This window comes from Manacus candei, unplaced genomic scaffold (genome assembly GCF_025592945.1).
Source record: "Manacus candei isolate 608988 ecotype Guabito, Panama unplaced genomic scaffold, ASM2559294v1 h1tg000154l, whole genome shotgun sequence".
Lineage (NCBI taxonomy): Eukaryota > Metazoa > Chordata > Aves > Passeriformes > Pipridae > Manacus > Manacus candei.
The window spans coordinates 270,460-291,965 of record NW_026138202.1 but is presented as its reverse complement, the minus strand read 5'-3'; the positions used below and the strand labels follow the sequence as shown (position 1 = coordinate 291,965).

Genomic DNA, 21,506 nt, shown 5'->3' with positions numbered 1-21,506 from the left:
TCCAAGGCCAGGTCCCATGCCCAGCACACAGCAGGGGCACTGCACACTCAGTCCAAGCCCAGGGGTGTGCCGTGCACCTGAGAGGGATTCCCAGCTGTGAAGGAACGCCCTGGCTCACACGGTGGGACCTGATCCCTGAGAACAGCTGCAGATGTCACAGCACCACGTCAAACACCAGGTCACCACGCGAGGCTCTTTGCTGACAAAATCAACCTCCCAGAAAACTGCTCCGATGTAAACCATGTAAAGCACAGTGGAACTCAGGCAAGTACACGGACTGCCACACCAGTGCTTTACAGGCTCCAGGAGAGCAACCAGGCTAACCACAGTGCCACATGCTACAGGTACCCTCTGAGGCCTCCTCCTCAGCACTAAAGGCCTTGAGCCTTCTCATCTGCCAACACCACTGCTCTTCTTTCCTCACCCATGATTCGTTTCTAATCACCCGGCAGCATTCACTCATGCAACTAGGAATCAGCTGAATTTTCTTGAGTTCTTCCAAACTCTAATTGTGGTGCATTTTTTTGCCCCTGAGAAGACTTGTACAAATTTGCACTTCCCTCCCGAAATGATAAAGTTGTTGACAGAAAAGTAACTGAGAGGATAAAAACACCATAAAACCCATGAATAGGGAAATCCTCTCCTAAAAGTCTCCTCATTACTCTTCTGATTTGTCTCTAGCACAGTGAATTCTATTAAATGTAGAGTTTGTGCTTTACATCCACCCCTGAGTTTTCAGGAATTTCTACGGCAAAAGGTGAAAGAGTTTTTGTTTGAGATGGGGTTGGAAAGATCTAGCAGCTACAGCCAAGTTCTTCTCCAAAAGGAGCAGACCCAGCTCTTTCCCCAGTTCACTCACACCAAGGCATAACTGGGCACAGTTTCCCAAATAACTCTTCTTTTGATGCCAGTTCTGATGGAACCTCGGAGAACAAACGGGAATCAAAGCACCCAGCGAGAACGTGCTCTGACACAAAGCCCCGGAGAGCTGAACTCCACGGACCATGACAGCTGCTGGGACCTGCTGTGGGCTTCACAACCTTTCCTCTGCCAGCACACTTCAACTCTCCTAAAACCAAGTTAGGAGACCTGAAGGATGATGGCAAAAATTCATGCCAAAAAGAACAGACGTTCACTGATGGCTCAAGGTTTATAGATACAGTTAAAAAACAGCTTTACTCAGGTCAGTCAAAACATAACGAAGATCCCTGGCCCGAGACAGGCTCACAAAATGCAACAAGCAGCTCAAATCCCTACCAGAGTCCTCAAACTTCCACAAAAGAGAGAAAAAAAGCACCAAAATTAACTAAAAGGAGAAAGATGGGAAAGGAAGTAAAATCAAAGCAAAGCAGAAGTGTCTTGCTTTTAAGACAGGAAAGTTTTAAAGGCTTTGATCATAAAAAAGCGTACTCATTTTTCCCATCACTGGGCACAGAAGTCAGTTAACTTGTTGATTTTGAAATCCTAATTAAAAATAGGGCTTGCTGTCCATCTGCCTGACTAGGTATGACCTGCTGTGGGGTTAGGACTCCTCAAAGGCACCTCGCCGATGCCACAGAGCTTTCCCTGCGCAGAGGGCAGGCCAAGCCCGACCCAGGCTGTGGCTCCTGTCCTGCCCCTGCAGCACCTCCCTGCAGCCACGCTGCTTCTCCCACAGGACAAAAGGGACTGCAGTCCTCACAGCCTCTGAGTCCTTCTCCGTTTTTTTATTTGGGGAGAGACCTTTGAAAACAACCCACCTGTCTAAAGAACACTCTTTCCCAGTCTCTGTCGAGGTTATTTGAACAGACTGCACTGTAATGAATGTCAGGTCTCCAACCCCTCAACCCAACGAGTCCTTCCCAGACTGACTTTTTTTTTTTCCTTTTTAAAATATTCGTTTACTGAAACACCCGTAAAATCTGCCCAGCAGCCTCAGGGCCTGAACTTCAGCTGTATTCCCTGTGTGTGCTCGATGCTGGCACTGCTGGAAGAGAGCAGGGAGAAGCTCCGACTCTGGTATTGGGTTGGTTACAGGTTTGTTCCCCAGTTCAGGGGAGGGGGACGGGCCAGGGACCACGAGCTCCAGGGACCACGAGCTCCAGGGACCACGAGCTCCAGGGACCACGAGCTCCAGGGACCACGAGCTCCAGGGACCACGAGCTCCAGGGACCACGAGCTCCAGGGACCACGAGCTCCAGGGACCACGAGCTCCAGGGACCACGAGCTCCAGGGACCACGAGCTCCAGGGACCACGAGCTCCAGGGACCACGAGCTCCAGGGACCACGAGCTCCAGGGACCACGAGCTCCAGGGACCACGAGCTCCAGGGACCACGAGCTCCAGGGACCACGAGCTCCAGGGACCACGAGCTCGTGCCTCTGCACAGACGCAGGGCAAGGGCAGGCAGGGCAGGGCTAACACCTCTTGGCAAGCTGCAGAAGCTGTTTGCACATTTTCATTACTAAATGCCACATTTAACACCCAGAGAAGGGGCACACTGGGCATCCAGCACATCTTTGCTGCCGTTTCCCTCGGGAAGAGCGCCCCGATTTCCCTCTGCTCTCAGCAGGTGAGGAAGGCACCTGCAAGCAAAGCAGCTTTCCGGGAAGTTCATTTCTCTCTCAGCATTCCTTCTCCTAAGATTCTGAGTTACGTAACACCCAGATTGATAAAACAGCCTTCAGTTACTTTCAGCACCGCTGAGATGCCCCTGCTTGTGTCATGGCAGGAGAGAAATCCACCCATCAGTCCAAAGGAGCACCCAGAGGGTCAGAAGGGAGAGTACCCCATAGAGGGCACAACCACAGCACCAATTATTAACAAAAACAGAAGGCACAACTGGGACTGAAAAAGCAGCCTAAACTGACCAAGCACCCCAAAAGCTCATGTTGAAAACAAACAAACAAAACAGAAACCAAGGAAAAAACCTGTGACCTGGGAAGACAGCAGTCTGACTTCTTCACTGAACCTGCAGAATGGATGCCCTTCACCGCGGGGGGGGACAGCACGTGGCAACCTTGTGCCTTAGACCTGGGGGGTTTTCTGAAAGAGGATTTTAATCACTGCAGGAACAGTTGCTCACATGGTGAAAGCAGCCCAAGCTGGGTTTGTTTTGCCAGACTGCCGCTCTGTCCCAGGCAGGCACAAGTGCCCTGTCCCTGCTGCCACACTCGGAACGCCCCAGGAACAAATGTCCCAGCGCACTCAGGGGGCGGAGATCCCTCCCCGTGTAATGACAGGGTGGGGCCACTGTGCAGATGGCTGCACGAAGAGCTCCAGCAGCCCACAACCAGCCAGAGGAATCCAGCGGCAAATGTGGTTGAAAGGGGGAGGAAAAAAAAAAAAAAAAGACAAGTTTGCCCTAAATTTGACAGAACTGCCCATAAATCGCCATAGGGGATTGTTGAGCACATCTTTGCCAAAATTTCTCTTCAAATAGCATGTCGGGGGGATTTAGTGCCAGGTGTATATTTTCAATTGGAAAACAGCCTTTGCTTATACATCCTAAAGATGTCTTGCTGCTCTCTGCCTCACATCTGGAAGGTATCCCTGTGGATTTATAAGGCATACACAAAGAGTAACTCAGCGGTTAATCCATCTGATTGTAAATCACGTGACTCTGTCCTGTGACCACATTAAAACTCTGCCATCAAGTAAAAAAGGGAAAACTACAGCTCTCCTGTAATTTGGGCTGACTGACTCAAGCCCGCTCCATGGACTCACACGCACCAGGTCCCAGATCTGCCCTACGAAGGAGAGGCTCGACAGCCACAATCTTTAATGACTCACACGTGCAGCTCACGGGGCAGGCGGGCTGGAGCTGAAGTGCTCCAGAAACCTACACTGTCACTGCTGCCTCACACTCCTCCAAGTTATTTACTTTTAGGTGTCTTTCACAACTATTTCCTGCCCCCGACCACATTTCAGCCCTCTACCTCCCAAGAACATGCATCTCCTGGCAAGCTAAGACCAAAACCAGTAGCGTGTGTTGTGCTGCCAAAAGGTTCCACTGCAGACATGGAAAGCCAATTCCTCTTCGGAAGGGGCTGAGGAAGGCAAAGGATCTAATTCAGCAGGCCTCTTCTTCACATCCTGGAGATTTCCTCCGAGGTTCTTCCAAAGTCACCAGCGCTCTGACATCAAAGCCAAAGGCCAAGCACTGCTGTGCTGCTGCTTGGCTCCTTCCCCAGGGCCACGGGGAGCCTTGTGTTCGTTAGACACCAGCGACACTGGCACAGAACACATCACCCAAGGCTCCATTTGTGGCGCCGCTGCTGCTTCTTCCCAGAGCAGACAGATAACCAGAGAAGGAAGAAAGAAGGGAGGAAGAAGATGACAGAGCTGCTGCCCTGTATCAGTCCCTCACAGCCTCCCCCCATGTGCCCAGCCTGCCTCTAAGGGCTGGGAAGAGACAGACTTCTTAAGGGCAAACAGGCTTTCAAATGCAGAAAACCCCAGACTTCTCCATCTTCCCAGTCCCAGCCTTCTGTTGTGATGGCTCCTGTGATTCAGTCAAACACAGCCTGAGGTCTCAGACCCAGGAACAGCTCCCCTGCACACGGCCACGCTGCCTCTGCCCAGAGCAAGGCCGGGCCCGGGGATGGCTGGGCTCAGCAGCAGCCCACGCTGCCCTTTGTTTTGGGAACTCTTCCGAGTGAGTTCACAGGCCTGGCCCTCTCTTCCGTGCCTCCCTCTCATCTGAAACCCTCTTGCTTCCCCCGTGCTTCTTTGCTGAGCACTGCCTCCCTTTCACTGTTGGCAGCTGCCATTTGCCTTTCCTGACCATCCCCTTCATCCAGAGTGCAGCAAACGGGATCCTGGCCCAACGGTGACCCTCGCCCAGCATTGTTCCCGTTTTCTGACTCCTTTAGGTTTATGAATTTCCAGGCTCTTCTGACAGCCCACTGGAGATGCTGAAGGAGACACCACCACGTGGAATCCCAGTTTTGGGGTGAGGTCTGTGGTACTCTGCGTTGCCCTGGAACCCACAGCACCGATTAATAAAACCCTCAGCTTTCAAGCCAAGAAGCCAATAACCCTCAGCTCTGGAAAGGGTAACTTGGGAACCTGCTCTACTGTGGGGCTCAGCCATGGCCAGCTAAAACCTGATTGCAGACCTGTGTCGGCCACGCTCCATGGGCGTGCCTCAGCCCTGGATGGCTGCAGGGATGAAAGAACACCTTCAGCCTGCAGGAACTTCCCATGTTTGTCATCTTCCTAAGCTGTCCTGTGTGCTCTGCCCCTTGGATGGGAAAAAAACCCATAAGTAGACCAGAAATGTTCTTGATAAAATGATCTATCTGCGTTTCAAAGGAAATCTGACCAGTAACTTCCCTGTCAGTGGGATTCCAGGGCACACCCTGCTTGCTTGTATCAGTCAAACCTCTCAGTCATCTGCCTTGCCTGAAATCCAGCTGGGAATAAAAGCCATGCGTCTCCAAAGACAAGCAGATAAAAGATTTCCTAAGCTGCAGTTTAAGAAGTAGGTGAGTTACTCAGAAATGTTTCCAAATAGCTCACAGAAACACACCTGACATCACACAGGGCACCTTCTCCTCAGGTGCCTTACAGCATTTGTTCCTGAGGGTTTGCTTTCATTTCTCAGCTGAAATCATAAGGGCTGGTGAATCCTGAGCCTTCCCAAAAACCTGCTGAGTCAGGAAGAAGTTCCATTTCCTTGAGCACCACTCCTGACTTATAAACTTTGTCCAAGGGTGATGCTGACAGAGCCAGCTGAGAGCAGCTCAGCTGATCCCCCTCTCCTGTCTTGTAAGAGCCGCTCTAGCTCTTGGAAAAGCTCAGTAATGGCTGTACCTGGACAGGTATTCCCAGCCGTGCCACAGACCAGGTGCAACCCGTGGAGCAACAGCAGGAAATGCCTGCTGTGGAATTACACACTGGGATGGTCTTGATGCTGTTCTCTGATAGTGCCCTGGCACCCTCTGAATAGATTTTCACATCAAAGAATTGCTAATATAAACATACTTCGTTTACACTGCTCCTAAAAATTGTTGTTCAACATCTTCTAAACATCTATAAATCACAGATCAGGCCAACTTCTACAACTCCTAACCCAGCCAGATGCCAAGTTCTGCTTCGAGCTAAATCCCTAACGCTCAGATCACCGCAGTGCTCTGGGACACATGCTGCTGAAGCTTTTCCAGACTACTATGACAGCTTCAAAAGGATCCTACTGAGGAAAAGGTCCAGCAGGTCACTACTCCTCTGAGTTCCTGAGGGCAGAACTACAGTAAACAGCCCTTCAACACAGAACAAGATCCTCACAATCTAGTGCATTTGATTTAAAATACTGATGGTTGAACTAAATCACATATTAATAAGAAAAAAAGCATTGCAGTGCAGACAGAGTAGGAACACACAACTTACTGAAAGCGGATTTCAGCCAGCTGAAACCAAACAGGGAACCTAAGCAGGCAACTCTCTGTGCTAGTGTTTACATGTCCATTATCTGGATACCAAGTGAAGCTTCAAATACAACCTGAGCTGGCCCTTTCCTTCAAGTGCTGGTTGGATGTTGTACATCCAAACCTGTCAAAAGGTCCCCAAAAATTTTCCGTACGAAAGACCTGGAAAAATCCATTACAGATCCCTTCACAAAGCACATTTCCCTCACGAAAGCCACCAACATTAGCACAGGAGCTCAGGAAAATCCTGGTGGTGATGCCCTGCTGTGCCATGGGACGTGTTCTCACATCAAAGGCTTCGCTCTCATTGCTCACGCACTGCACCGACTGCTCGCCCCGAGCCTCATCTGCAAACACAGCTCCCAACCTTGAAACCAAGGGCAGACATGACCAAACTGCTTATGCAAAAGGAGCAGCGGGTCCTCAGTTCCTGCTAAGCCACGTGGTAATCCTAACCAGCAGTATTTTCCAAGTCATTATGGTCTTAGAATAATGATGTTAACGAAAACAACAAATAGGAGGGCACCTGGGATAGTTGTGTCGTGTCTTGGCTGAAATTCCAGTAAACACTTCTGGAATTCATACCAGCAGACAGTTTAGAAAAAATAAACCTCCAAAGTACTTGACAGTTCAGCTAAATCAAAGTGAAGCTGATTCCCCTGAAGTCTGACTCAATGTCAGTTGATGCAAATGAGCATTAGTTGAAGGAGTGAATCCTTCAATGCATTCAGCCTGGGAGCCACAATCACACATTAACTGCAGTCCTCAGCTGGCTCTGTCTTCTGTTCTGGCAGCCTCCTAAAGAAAGGGGATTTTTGGCTACCTCGACAGACCACTGTTCTCCTTGAACACATACTTAAGGAAGCTTGTTTCTTCTCAGTGTTCCCTCAAATATGTTGAACAAGCCAGTGTTCCAAAACACCCCAGCACAGACTGCCATCTCCAGAGGAGGAGGAGAACTCCCAAGTTCTTTCTTTGCCTTTTCCTTCCTTTTTGTCTGTTCCCTGGGGTTTCTGAAGAGTCAAAACCAGCCTCTCCAGAAGGGCCACTGAACACTATTCACCCCGTGATTCCCCACGTGCTGGGCACTTACACAGACCCAGTTACCGCAGAGCCGAAACTGGCAGCGTTTGCCAAGTCTGGGGGCTGCACATACACGTGGCAACAACCAGGGAAGAGAGGAAGGGGTTAAAGATGGATTTTATTCACTGTTCTAACTGCCCCGCCTGTCACTGGCCTGTGGATCACAAGTATAACTGCGAACCCACCATTCCAAATCTTTAAAAATCAGAGATGCCTCTCCCCTGACAAACGTTATTGGAGAGTTCTTCTATATGTCAAATAAAGGTTCAGTTTTACCCTTTACAACTTCAGCAAAGCTCCTGAATGCAGCTGAGCAGCCCAGCTAAGATGAGCTAAGTGGAGAACATTCTTTTACACACTGCTCTAAGCCCAACCCAACCCAACGCAGCCGTCCTTGCCTGCCGCCGACACGACAGCTACACAGTCTGCATTCACCCATTTTAAGCACTTCAGAATGTTTCTGTGAGGCTCTTGACAACCTTCCAGTAAAAGGCAGCTGTCAAAATGTATTGTACAATATCCTAGCAGACCTCCTCCACACTGCTGCTATAATTAGGTGGGGGTTCTTATTTTGGCTTTAAAGCAGCTCGCAGAGAATATAATTTTCGGTTTGACGAAATAAAATGTTCGGAGTACATTGGGTCCATAATTATATTTCAATTTGAGAAGAATGTTTTCCATTTAAAAGAAAGGAAGCAGCAGAGTTGGTGGTAATTCACTTTACCTTTTAAAGCTTCTGAAGTTTCTGAGATTTCTGCAAGCCAAACCCTCAGAGTACCTGCAGTTCACAGGGAATGCGGGAACTGGGAACTCCTTCCGAAGCGCGCAGCGTCCACACGCTTTCAGGGCAGCACTTTTCAGGGAGACACTCAGATGCTTTTGCCCTCCAACTCTCTGCCAACGCTTCTTTGAGTGTCACTGACTTAGGAATTCAAGTTCCCCGTCCCAAGGGCCAGGACCAATTACGGACAACAGGGCCCATCTCCTGTCCCAGCCTGGCTGATCGTGGTGCTTGTGTGACACAAAACTCCAAGAAATAAGGTTAATTGCCCTTAGGGACACTCTGTGTCAATCCAACCGTGCAAAACAGGCAGTGTTCAACGAGGAGCCCGGTTCCAAAAACATACCCAAGCACGTTTTTGACAGCTCTGTGGATGTAAACAGAGGTCTGCACATATTCAAGAGCCTCCTGGACAAACACAGAGTAAAGAGAGCCACAGGAAGCTGCTGAGTCCCCCCTGTTTCCCAGGATGCTCTGTCTCATCATTCAGACAAAACCAGGGATGGCCAATAGCACAGAATTTAATTCCCTGAGTATCATCTCCCAGCTGTCCTCAGCAAGGCAAGAAGCAAAATATGGAAAGGAGAAGGAGTGGCCAGTAAACATCCGCTACGAGTTGAGCAGGCCAGCACCGAGGGACCAGCACTGCTTACTGTTTTCCCTGGCTAGTTTAGTTCAAGTGTCTGAAACAATGAGTAACCCCACAAATACACCCAAGAATCTATCCCAAACAGGTACACAAACATCTTGAAGCAGTCCATGGCCACTGGGAACCTCAGCCTGATCCTACCTAAAACATCAGCCCTGTTCTAGAGTTCTGTTTTTATGCTGACAACTTGCCCTCTAATTATATTCCCTATTTCTAGAATATCAGACAGAGAATGCAATGAAACCAGGCCAAGTGGACATCAGCTGCTTTGTTGGGATGCCGTGACACATCGCACGTTAATGGTGTGTGTCCTCTGCAGGCACAGTGCTAAGGCTTGTTTTCCCAAAGAAACAACACTCTCAAAGCTTTGTCCTGCAGAAGTCGATCCCAACTAGGGCAATCCTCTGCAGGTCTGTTTGAAAAGGTGTTTAATACAGCCAAGATCTTCCCACATTCTCAAAGCAAACCCCTGTGCAAAGCTGCCACACCACACGCGGGCAGGGCTCAGCCTCTGAGACAAGCTGGGCTCGTTTCATCAGCCAGGGAGAAAAAACAATATCCCCACTCAAAACAATGGCTAAAGCAAGGTTAGGGCTGTCCTTGGTGTGACACAAATAACAACAACCTGCTCACTGTCCTGCCAGGGAATCACATGCTACCACCTGCTGCAATGTTCCGGCCAAGCCCTGCTCTCCGATAGGAAGGACCCGACGATTCCCACGGAGTCCACAGCCTGCACCTATGTAAATATTTCACTCCAGCACTGAGTTCTATCAATTATACAAAATACTCTTTGTTATAGCATCAAAAGCCATCTATGCAGCCATAAAACAGATGCTGCAGGCCATTCCCTACCCATGGACCTCATCCACCGGCAAGAAAGGACTGAGGTTCTGGTAGCACATGGTACTTCTCTTCCATGACCACCCAGGGCATCACTGTCTCCTGAGCTGGTCTCTGGTGTAACTGCTTAGAACTGAATTAAATACCCATGAGATCCAAGGAAGCCAAGCTTTGTGTCAAGCCCTGCACGAGATCCCAGGGTTGCTAGAGAAGCAAACGCTCCTCCTTACACCCCCAGCCACTTTCCCCACGTGGACCATGGGCCTTGTTTTGGGAACCACTGCCACTGTCAGATTTTAATGAGGAGACAACTTCCACTTAAAACAAATTCTCTACAAAGAAAAGCCTTGGCAACCGCCATTTAAAAAAAAAATTAGAATACTCTGGAGAAGAGACTCCCACAGAAATGCTTTTCAATGATTTTGAGGTGCAGTATCTAAAACAAACATTCATATCAAGCCACAAACTTTATGGGACACAAAGTCCTTCTTGGTTATCACTAGAGCAGCAAATCAGCTGCTACAATACAACACAGATGGTGGTAAACCCTTTCCTCCAGGCACCTTCTTGTTTGCTATGGCAGGATTTAATACACTGTTGATCAGATCGAACTCACACAGACTTGATAACAAAGTGTCTGCTTTGCCACCTCCTGAGCAGGAAGGCTTGTGCCCTAATGCCACCTGGCAAGTCTGTGCCCCAGGTGACACGCGGCGTAGGGCACACCTGGAGCACACCCGGGGGGCACATTCCAGGCTCTGGGTGGCCAGAGGCTGGCACTGGCTGTGTGGGACCATCCCAGCCCTCTGGCTGCAGCAGCATCTCCCCCCTGGTTGCCCGGCCACCAGCCCTGGCTGTCCCCTGCCCGGCCACCAGCCCTCGCTGTCCCCTGCCCGGCCACCAGCCCTCGCTGTCCCCTGCCCGGCCACCAGCCCTCGCTGTCCTTTGCCTGGCCACCAGCCCTCGCTGTCCCCTGCCCAGCCAGAGCCTTGGACTTGGATGGACTTCACGTGCATCTCCATTAGTCACCCAACACAGACCTACAGCTGTTATTTCACCTTTTTAATCACCTGAGCGTGTCACAATCGTCCTTTTCTCTGATGTTTGCAAGCCAGGGGTGTGAGGCCGAGAATATTTTCCAGGAAACACAGGGATACTCAGACATGGCAGACTCTACCTAGGCAGTGCAGGAGGGCTGGAGAAACTGCTTTTCCAATCCCACAACTGACACCTCCTTTCCCACCTTCCCTTCTGGCACCTTTATATTCAATGCATTTCCCTGCAAGGATTTGAACCTTAAAAAGCATAAAAACAAGTCAAGAAAAGATGCCATGAAAGAAACCAACACTTTCCTTGTCAAGGATTACAGCAGAGCTACGCAAATGAAGCTGTTCATAACAACTGCAACACCAAATCCTCTGGGAACATCCACAAAACATCCAGGGATCAACTGCAACCAGCAAAACATGGTTGACAGCACTAAAAAAAAAAAAAAAAAGGAAAAAAAAAAGCCAAAGCAGAAATGGTACATGGAGAATACAAAAACTTGTGCTTAGCTGTGTCTTTTGAATCACCAAGCACACAAAGGTAAAAATGCAGTGTAACAACCTGTCACTGTTCCCTCACTGTGGATTCGGGGCTGTTGGTTTTACCCCAGCAGCTGCACAAAGAAGGGCAGGATGACACAGAGCACATGAAAGGAGCTGCCACCCGGAAAAGCCAGTACTGAACATCTTCAGGCCCAACTGAAAAAAGACCAGCCAGAAAAAGCCCTAAGCTTAAAGGCCTCCAAGCTTAGGATGGGTTAACGTGGGTTACTCAACCAGGAGTCTAAAAGCTATTTTTTATAAGCCTTGTATACACGTCTCTGTGCCCTGGGACATATTCAAGTGCCAGTGAACATTCAGTTTATGTTTTCTTTTTTCTTGTTTACATTTTTAAGAATTTATATTAGTCATGTTCATTCAATCAGCTGCCTGCACTGCATCTCACTGTGTGACATGGGTTTTAACAATCAGAGCTATTAAACATTACTCAGAGCACTGAACAGTAACCAGAGTTTACTTATTAAACCCACGGTGATAACCAACGCTGATTTCCATGAGGAAAGCAATTCAGGTATTTTTCCACATATATAAAAATGGGTGCATCTCTTCAAAGAGCAAACAATCGTGGGGAAAGGCTGGTAGATGGGAAAGTCAAAATTAGACCCAACTAAGATAAAAAGAGAAAGAAATGATGAAGCTGGAAAACCTTTCCCAGAAAAGCTCATGGAGGTTGCTCTATGGAAGGGAAGGCATCCAAGTTTCCAGGCACTCCCCACCTTCCAGCATTCACCTGTGGTTGATATTCTTCTCCTGGAAGGATTTTTTGAGTGGGACTGATTTTTCTGTATTCTCCAGCAAAACAGGCTCTGTGCCATTAGTTGGCCTTATGGAAAAGCAAATAGATGAATACATATGACTTGACAAATGCTGAGAGGAAACATCCAGAGATAGGGAGAGGGGAAAGAACCCTCATAAAGATCACGTACAGTTCATTTTTGGACTCTGCAACATGAAGCCAACACTGTTACTTCAACAATACCCACAGAATCTTGAAGGAAAAGGAAAAGCGGGGGAATGCTCTGGAAAAGTCACAGCTAAGGGGAGCATATGCAGCATATCTTTACAACTGAAAAGCACAGCAAGGGACTGCCTTAACCACAGGCTCAAGAGCACCTCCCTCGGCCCCTGCAATACTCTCCAGAAGCCTCCAAGGACACCAGACAAAGAGAGGTGCTTCCCAAACTGAGCTGGGTCACCTTGACTGAAGCACAAAGAAAGCTCTTTTCACCTCCACAAGGGACAAGCTCCCACCACATAAAGTTAAAACCAGAGGTGAACAATCCCTCCAGAACGGCCACTTTCCAGCAGAAAAGCAGAGAATTCTCTTAAAAGATAAAGGTTGATTTGTGTGATTTTTTTTTTCTTAATAGTCAGCATTGAAACCAAGTCGTCCAAGAACAGGCAGCAGTTTGTGCTTCCTTGTCCTGGACTGTCTAACCAGCTCATGGAGTCAGGGTTCAAGGATGCCCTGTCTACAGAATAATGTTTAAAGCACTCACATCCTAATCTTGGCTGATCAGGACATCTTCCAAACATCTGCAGGTCTTGGTGCAGTGCCCAGGAATCAGAATTATTGCTGAGGAGGAGAAATGTAGTACTGGAGTAAGACAGGGCCATACCTGCACAGTCCCGACTCTTATGCAGACATGCTATTGCTGACAGCATTTCAGAACTGGACAGGAGTCAGCGCTGTAGAGCGGGGAACCCCAGGCCTGCTTTTAATGATGCTTTTGATTACAACCCACTGAAAAGAATCAGCTGTCAACACCCATCCTTTCCTTTTGTGTCATTCACAAAGTGGTTCATTTCAGAAGCAGAACTATTCTGGGTTTGTCAAACCACTTTTTCACAGAATGCCTTTGGAGGATTACAAATAAACAGTATTCACAACTTACTTTCATAAGTTTCCCGTGAAAACTTACTAAGGATGAACCCCAAGTTTATTCCTCTGAACTACAAAAAGAAGTTTTGATGTTTTTAGAGTGTTTTAGGAACTGACTTGACCTCGGGACTCAGTTAGGAAGGAATCCCACCATGCTTTCCCTGGAACTGGAAACAGGGACAGTGGCACTACACTCCTCATGTGGAATGTCAAACGTTGTCCTACTGAGACTGGCTGTAAAGCCAGGCAGGAATTGCTAATACTTCTCTGTTCTGAGTCTCTGGATTTAAGCAATTAGAAAATGGTAACCAGTTAATTATGTAGGGAAGTATAACATTGACTGCCTGTCCCCACCGGTTAGTGCAGAACAATTAACCTGCAGAGCAAAGCCCCGACCTGCATTGCCATGGGGGAGTGACAAACACACCCTGTCACAACAGCAACAGCCCAAGATAAAGCCTCCAGCCCAGTTCAGGGCCCCAGCACACAACACACCAAGAGCCAGCCAGCCACTGTAATTCTTCAGAACCCGACACTTACTTTTCCCTAATAATCAGGGGCTTGGGGACAGGGAGGCTGCTTTCCCTTTCAGGGCTGTTGGCTCTGGGTCCTGCCATAGTGCTGAGTTACAGAGTCAGTGGCTGCACCATGGGAGCAACAGGAGTATTCAGGAGTAATCAATTAGAAGGAAACAAGTTACAGGCAGGATTGAAGAGACAGAGATGCTCCCCCCAAATCATGCTTTCCTTGTGAACTTCAGCATTTCTTTCACAAACATTAACGTAGCCCTCCAATAATGCTCTCCTGGGGGGAAAAAAACAAAATAACAGAACCCAGTAGCTCTTTTAGAGAAGAAGCGACTTCTGGAGGAACAAGAACATCCTTTTGGAAGCACTGCCTGTTTGTTACCCAGCTCAACTGACACTGGAGTGCCAGGAACACGCTCCACTGCTCCAAGCCAGGCTGAGCTACAGAGACAGGAGCTGCAGAGCTTGTGCTCTGCAGGAACCACCTCAAACAGGGCATGCCTAAACACCTGGTACTGCATAAAACACAGCAGAGAACTCGATGTGCATTCCTGGAAATCATTCAAAACTGCACGTTTCCAAGCTCTTTCAGCCTGCATCAAAATGTTAGGTGAAAAAATTCCTCGACCATTTAATTTTTCCAAGTGAACAGAGGGTTTACAGGAACCTTCTGGGGTGGGAGAGGAAGGGACAAGGCAAACCTGACAGTTTTAGCAGTAGAAGTCAGCAAACAAACAGGACGAAGCTGGGGGAAGAGCAAGCAAAAGTTCAGGCCCTTGCTTCCTCAGTCATGAATTACATTACAAGTAAATCAGCTGCCAGGAAAACACGTTAAGCTGTCAGTCAGAGCCAGGGTAGAGAAAACCACTCTGCAAAAAGCACATCACAGTGCAAAATAAAGCTTCTCCCAGCGGAGCTCTCAGTGGAGAGGGCTGGTAAAGAATCTCCCAGCTCTGGATGAGTGCAACCTCCAGCAGGGCCCCAGCAACTTCTCAAAGACTTGTCACTCACCCTGGGATACTCCTCCAGCTCACAGCACACCGCTCAGGGGAGCTGCATTCCCCTTCTGCAGGTGCAATTTTACACATGGAAAATGAATTCCAGATGCAAAGCAAAGTACTTGTCCATCTCCAGAATCCCAACTGCAGTTTGAGTGACGTTTGCCTGCTGAAATTCCCACCTGCAGTTCAACTGGGGGTTAACATGCATGGGGGGAGCCCTCTCCTCAAAACCTCTGCTGAGCCATCTCACTGTGTCCCATTGCCACATGCACAGTGCCACGGGGGGCACGATGACATAAACCTGCACCTCGGCCTCAGGCAGGGCATTTTAGGCACATAATTCATGTGTGTCAATTATTTGTATAGGTAAAAATACTTCTCCAATTCTAAATTAAATGTAAAGAGAACAAAAAACATCTGGAAATGTCTTTTGTGTACTTACAAATATGAAATTTTGAAGGAGTATGAAATCTTTGGGGATGCCAAACTCTTTTCAATTCTTGATAAATCACATTTCCAATTACCTTCCCCCCCTCCTCAGTATGCACAGCACCGGAATCTGAGGAAAGCTCAAGATACACAACTTGTGTAGAAGCAGTCAAATGTCCCAGCTGGCCCTGAGGTAGTGCAGTGAGCTATGGAGCATGCACTGTGCACCATACCCAGGCTCAGGGCAGTTCAGCTCCAGCATCACTCACTGGCCAACACTTGCCGAGTCGATGCCCGAAGCTGGGGGTGCACGGGAGGGTGGGAAGAGACAAAGTCAGGACAGGTGCCCCAAACTGACCAAAGGCATATGACACGGTGCTCAGCATATAGAGCTGCAAAAAGTATATGAAGAATGAGAAGGGGGGGGATGTTTGGAGTGCTGGTGTTTGTCTTCCCACGTCACTGTTACGTGGGATGGGGCCCTGCTTCCCTGGAGATGGCTGAACACCTGCCTGCCCATGGCAAGCAGGGAATTGTTGGGTTTTCTTTGCTCGTGTGCACAGCTTTTGCTTTCCCTATTAAACTGTCTTATCTCAACCCACCCATCTCCAGTTTTTGCCCTTCCAGTTCTGTCCCCGATCCTGCTGGTGGTGGACTGGCCAAGTGGCTGCATGGGGCACAGCTGCTGGCTGGGGTTACACCCTGACTGACAGGTTAAACTCCTCTTTTTCATTTTTCACATGATGAAGGCAAAGAAGAAACGGCGAGAAAAACTCGTTACTAGCACTCATAACTGCCCCAGAGTAAATACAACCTGACTTTTGTTTTACATACAGGAACACGACCAAAAACACAGATAAATCGCTATACAAAGGGTCTCTACCTGCTGCCATCTGAAGATCAATGGCAACTGGCAGCACTAACAACTCCCTGCAGCTCATGAAGCCTCACTTGCCATATTCTGTGGTGCTCTGGAGAGCAGAGGGATGCTTCAAGGGTAGTCAGGCTGAAAAATGAGAGCTGTAACACAGAGAAACACATCCCAAGTTCTCCCTGCTGGAGTTCTTCCTGCAGGAAAGCTCTGTTTGCTCTGAGCACAGGGAGGAGTGAGGCAGGCACTCACACAGCCATTGCATTCTGCATCTCCTTTCCCCACCTGTTTAAGAGTGCTCCTGTCCCAGCACATCCCAGCCTAGCCACGCCTGACTCCACTGGAGCTGCAGGACAGCACATCCGCAGGGAATCAGACCCTTGGCACACACCGAGCAGGGAAAGGGGTCTCACCCTGGGGCAGCAGGGGCCAGGCTGGGCTCACACACCAAGCAGGAAGGAAGTTGTTTTTTCCCCAGGCAGCAGCTACCAGGCAGACTGACCCCCAGCCAGCTGGAGCAGCATCACCCAGCTCAGGTCACTGCCTACTGTCATCATCAACCATAAATCACGGGCTGGGAACAGCAGCAAAGCCGCAGGCACCTGGAGCTCACCCAGACCGGGCCTAAAGAAAGATGAGCCACCAAGGTGCCCAGCTCAACAGCTGGGTGCTTGTAGTGCCCACAGCAAACCACCCAAGGAGACCAGGGCAGACCAAGGGGATTTCCAACGTGCTCAGACCATGTGCTGGCTGCATGGAGACTTGGAAAGCCCAGGTAAGGCTTCCTGCACAGCCATCAACACCTGCCAACACCCACAGAGCAGCCACAGCCCCTATTTATACACAGGAGACTAATGCTGAAATCTCCCTAGCCCAAACACTCGGGTTTCTAAAGGCTAAGGGGAAAGCTCTGCTTCCCCAATGTGCAGCTACATTCTTTCCAAAGCCCATCCAGCCAATTAAAAGCAATTTTCAAAAATTTCCTAGCCCTGTTTCTGGTTAAAAAAGAAAATTGCAACACAGCATTCCAGTTTTCAAATGGCATTAATAGGATCAAAATGGATCCCTGAAACGTCGCCGTTGGTGACAGCAGAGCAGAATCCCACCCAGACACAGGCAGTGAATGAGCAACTCTCAGCAATCACAGCATACAGCAGATAGGCAGGCTTTTAAGCATGCAAATACTGAATAACCAACACTTGTCTTGAGACAAGGGAAGAACAAGTAGTGTTAAATCAAAGCCCATGTTTGAAAGTTGGGAGATTATTTTTAGTAGTCTGTAACTCTAAGAACACACGAGCAGTTTAAGAGGTATAATTTGCTTTAAGTGTAGCACTTTTCAAACCAAGTCAGTTTTTCAGGCTGAGGTTGTAGCAAGGCTGATCAGGGGGTACCTTCAGCCCAAAGAAGCTGCTGCTGTTCCCAACACACACGCCAGACTGCAGCAACAGTGGCCACTGCTTGCACGTGGGGCTGAGTTCCAGAGGAGAACCCGACGTGGCTGCCCCTATATTCTCTGTTCAACTACTCCTGCTGCTTTGGAAAGGGCTCTGTTTTGCCAAGTTTTCCCTAGACGTGCCTTTAAATCAGCACTGGCAGATGCCTCACACAAAACCTGCAAGCCAACCATCTCCCAGACAGCAGACTTCACCAGGATTCTCTCTTCACTCGCTAGTACAGGTGCTAGAAACCACTTTTCAAAGCACATCGTGTCACTGGTGGCCAGAGCCAGCCTCTCCTTCCCTCTCTGCCCTGGCTCAGCTCAGGACATCTCCTGGAAGGTCAGGGGTTCACAGCCTTTTTGCCTGCTGGCAGCACAGAAATAAAACTACACCAGAACTTGCTCAAAGCAAAAGGTATGAAGACTTCTATTGGTATCGGGTGCTTTCACATGAGTTCAAAGGAAAGCCTGCTATCTCAGAGGGAAAAAGAGCATCTGATGTACCAAGGAAGATCCTCAGCAATAGCTCAATTAACAGCATTGCCTTTTATTCTACATGAGCTCAGACGAATGAAGATGCAAACCAGAAACACCCCCAGCTGCCGGCTGGGAACTGTGACGCCAGCCACGCTCTGCGGGTGTCTCGGGGGATTCAAACGGCCCGGGGGGTCACAGAAAGGCTTTCTGCACGGAGACAGAACAGCCAGGAACTGCAGCTCCTTCCCAAAGCCCCTCTGTGTGTCCAGCACAGCTCCGTGGGCTGCACTGTTCGTAGCACCCCTCCTGTCAGACACCCGGCTCTGTGAACATGCCACTGACTGAGGCCACCTCAACCACTGCCAGCAGTTCCCTGCCTTCCTGCAGTTCATGTGCCTCAGGAGCCTGGATCCCTGCCTTCCTGCAGCTCGTGTGCCTCAGGAGCCTGGATCCCTGCCTTCCTGCAGCTCGTGTGCCTCAGGAGCCTGGATCCCTGCCTTCCTGCAGCTCGTGTGCCTCAGGAGCCTGGATCCCTGCCTTCCTGCAGCTCCTGTGCCTCAGGAGCCCTTCCTGTGGGCATGGGAACCCCGCTGGCACTCAGCCTGTGCCCAGCAGCAGCACAGCCTCCCTGGCACAGGCTGCCAACAGAAACCAGCGCCCGGAACCCCGGGTCTCATGCTGCCCTGATCAAAAGGTGAACTCCACATCTATTCCCACGAAAATCACCTCCTCCAGGAAAGCTGGCAGACCGCCGAGTTTCACAGCCCCTAACACCAAGTCAAGCAGCCAAGTGCCTGGACACACTCCCCAGGTACCAGCAGCCCGTCTTGGTTACAGCATGTCCCTCCTGCCTGCACAGACCTGTCAGCACACTCCTCCTTTGGGGGCCCCCTCCTTTGCCCCATGGCTGGGAACCCTGGCCAGGAGGAATTGGTTTGCCTTGTTTTTTCATTCATGCTGCTGAACCTGCTCACTCGCTGGGAGACTGAGACAGTTTAGAAAGAGAAAATTCTACACTGATCTCTGACAAAAAAGAGTTATTAAAAAGGAAACAGCCATTAAACCAGCTACTCCCCAGCTCACAGCCACCCTGGTGAGCCAAAAGCCCGGTGCCAGGCCACCCGTGGTCCCTTGCCACCCTGGGGACATCCCAGCCCTCTGCCAGGTACCTGCCGCCCAACGGCCCCGCGAGCTCCAGCGGTGCCAGGGCCTAGGCTGCAGCTATTCCCATGGGGCTGGGCCTGGTACCCACTGACCTTCCAACCCGAACCTCTGACCTGCCTGTCCCTACAGCACACCTGTGGCTGACCCTGGCTGGCACCACCAGGCCTGGGTGCCCCCCATGCTGCCCTGCCTTGGCACAGACACTCCCGACTCCTGCTGCTCCCTGACGCCAACGGGAAATCATAAAGGGCAATTTGCTAAGCTTGGAAGGAACCAAGTGTTTAAGATCTATTAACAGCTTTAAGGGATTCACCCAAGGTGACAAGAGACACCCGTGGTCGGACAGGAAAACCAAAACCAAAGCTGAACCTTTCCAGCTGGGACTCCAGCACATCCCTGTGCCCTCCCCCCAGCTCCTGCATTAGCCTGATGCCTGCAGAGCTGCTGGAGGATCAAACCACAGCAGAATCGTGGCTGCAGACTCACTCAGGGTAATTACTACGTTACAAAACAGTTCCATGGCATTTGAGACTGCAGATTGGAACACGATCTGTGCAGTTTGCTGTGCGTTTTTCCTTTTTTTGGTATGACCTCCCTACACTCCATGTGTAAACACAGCTCATTTTGTGCATTTCTTAAACAACTGTCTAAGACGTGTCTTTTTCACAACAAACATCAGTGGTCTGGTAGCACCTGCTTCCCCCAGCAGCAGTTGATGTACTTCTTTGAAAGAAAGGATCTCAACAAGAAACTTTCCAGTACTAGGAGGTAAACTCTAAGCTTCCATCTGTGCCTGTGAATGCCATGAGTTAAATCTCTCAGAACTACATCAAGCCTTAAAGCAGGCGCCAGCAGAAGCTGCCTGTTCAGGCAGGCACGCTGAGGCACGACTGGTCCAGTTCACCGTCTGCACCCCAACTCCCACCTGAGAGGAGCTTTCTGCCAACACACACACAGCAGCCACCACACAAGCAGGTTCTCTGCCCACCTGGTGACTGCCACAGGAGCAATGCCAAGGGCTGCAGGACAGGGATGCTGCTGAGACACTGGGGCACTGGTGTCCCTTTAGCAGGCTGCACGCCAGCCCTGTCCCACAGATGGAGAGCATCTTGGAGTCCTGGGAACAGCTCACGGCCTCTCCAGGTTCCTAAGCAAGAGATGAGACCAAACAGTCCAAAGTGTCTTCTTTTCCAGCTGATGGCAGTCATCTTGCTGGAAATTCATCTCCTGTCTCACTCCCCCTCAGCCAGGAATCCAGCATAAACACCTTGCAAACCTGCACTTTTACTTTTTTCCCTTAAAGAATGCAGTATTCGATGAAATACTTGTGTAAACAAAAGCCTTATCCCTGGCTATTAAACCTAAAGTCCTCTGTTTTGTTAAAGACATACCAAAGCCAAGTCCAAAGTCCCCAGAGAGGCCTGCAGGATCTCCAGAGTGATTAACCCCTCTGTCAGAGTGCCCTGACCCCCAGATGGATCAGTGATTTTCTGCAAGTGTTTCTTCAGATGTTCTGGCAGCACTGACAGGCTGTTCTCACCTGCAGCAGTGGAGGTGCTGCCTGGCCCGGGACACACACAGGTTGGACTCCAGGATAATAAAAGGCCCTCCAGCCTTGGAAAAGCCATCTCATTGCTTATCTCAGTGCTGCCCACCTGCTCCAGACAGCAATGCTGACCACAGCTATTTTACAAGCCCCTTTTTAAGGTCATTTAGAGGTAAACTCTGGCTGCGGCTCCCAGCACAGTCATTCTGAAACGTTGCCTATAAAAGGGATTACTCAGGAAACCTGAAAGAGCCCTCAGAAACTGAACATGAAGGCCCCAAATCCTTCCCCAAACACCAGTACGGCAGAGCATGCGAGAGAGAAATCCTGGGCTCTCCCTCTGGAGAAAGAACTGCTGAAAACCACGTCAACTGCACTTCTGATTGACGAAATGCTGATGTTCCTACCGCTCCAGAGCACAAGGCAGCAATGCCTTCACGACAAAACCATGGAACCTAGAACTCTAATCTTAGCAGACAACAGGATAAGAGGACCACGCCCTCAAAGAATATAAATCAGCAAAGCTTCTGGGCAACAGCTTCCAGGTCTCCATGTATTCGCAGGCACAACCTGAACTCCAAAACTGTGCTTGCACCCTCTCCTGCTGGGCTGAACCCACAGGCAGCAAGGTGTAGGTCTGAGAACACATTTCCCATGTTCTGCTCGCTGCCTCACACCAACATCTGACCTGGCAGAAGGCAGTCATTTTGAGACTTCTTCCACAACATTAGTGTGCAGGAGGTGCAATTCCATATTTTGGCAATATATCCCGCCTAGTACAAATGTCTGGTCTGCATCA

The 21,506-nt window shown here is 49.6% G+C and overlaps 2 protein-coding genes across 17 annotated transcripts in view; both read right to left on the bottom strand.

Moving 5' to 3' along the window:
- The window catches only part of LOC127463328 (bone morphogenetic protein 3-like), a 42,312-nt gene extending 21,903 nt beyond the window's left edge, over positions 1-20,409 (bottom strand). Inside the window, exon 1 of the mRNA XM_051772626.1 lies at positions 20,150-20,409. Within this exon, the coding sequence (XP_051628586.1) occupies positions 20,150-20,369 (220 nt within the window). The 5' untranslated portion in view covers positions 20,370-20,409. The remainder of the gene's footprint in view (positions 1-20,149) is intronic.
- LOC127463330 (uncharacterized) overlaps positions 1-21,506 on the bottom strand; it is a 114,925-nt gene that overhangs the window by 59,410 nt on the left and 34,009 nt on the right. The window lies entirely within an intron of this gene.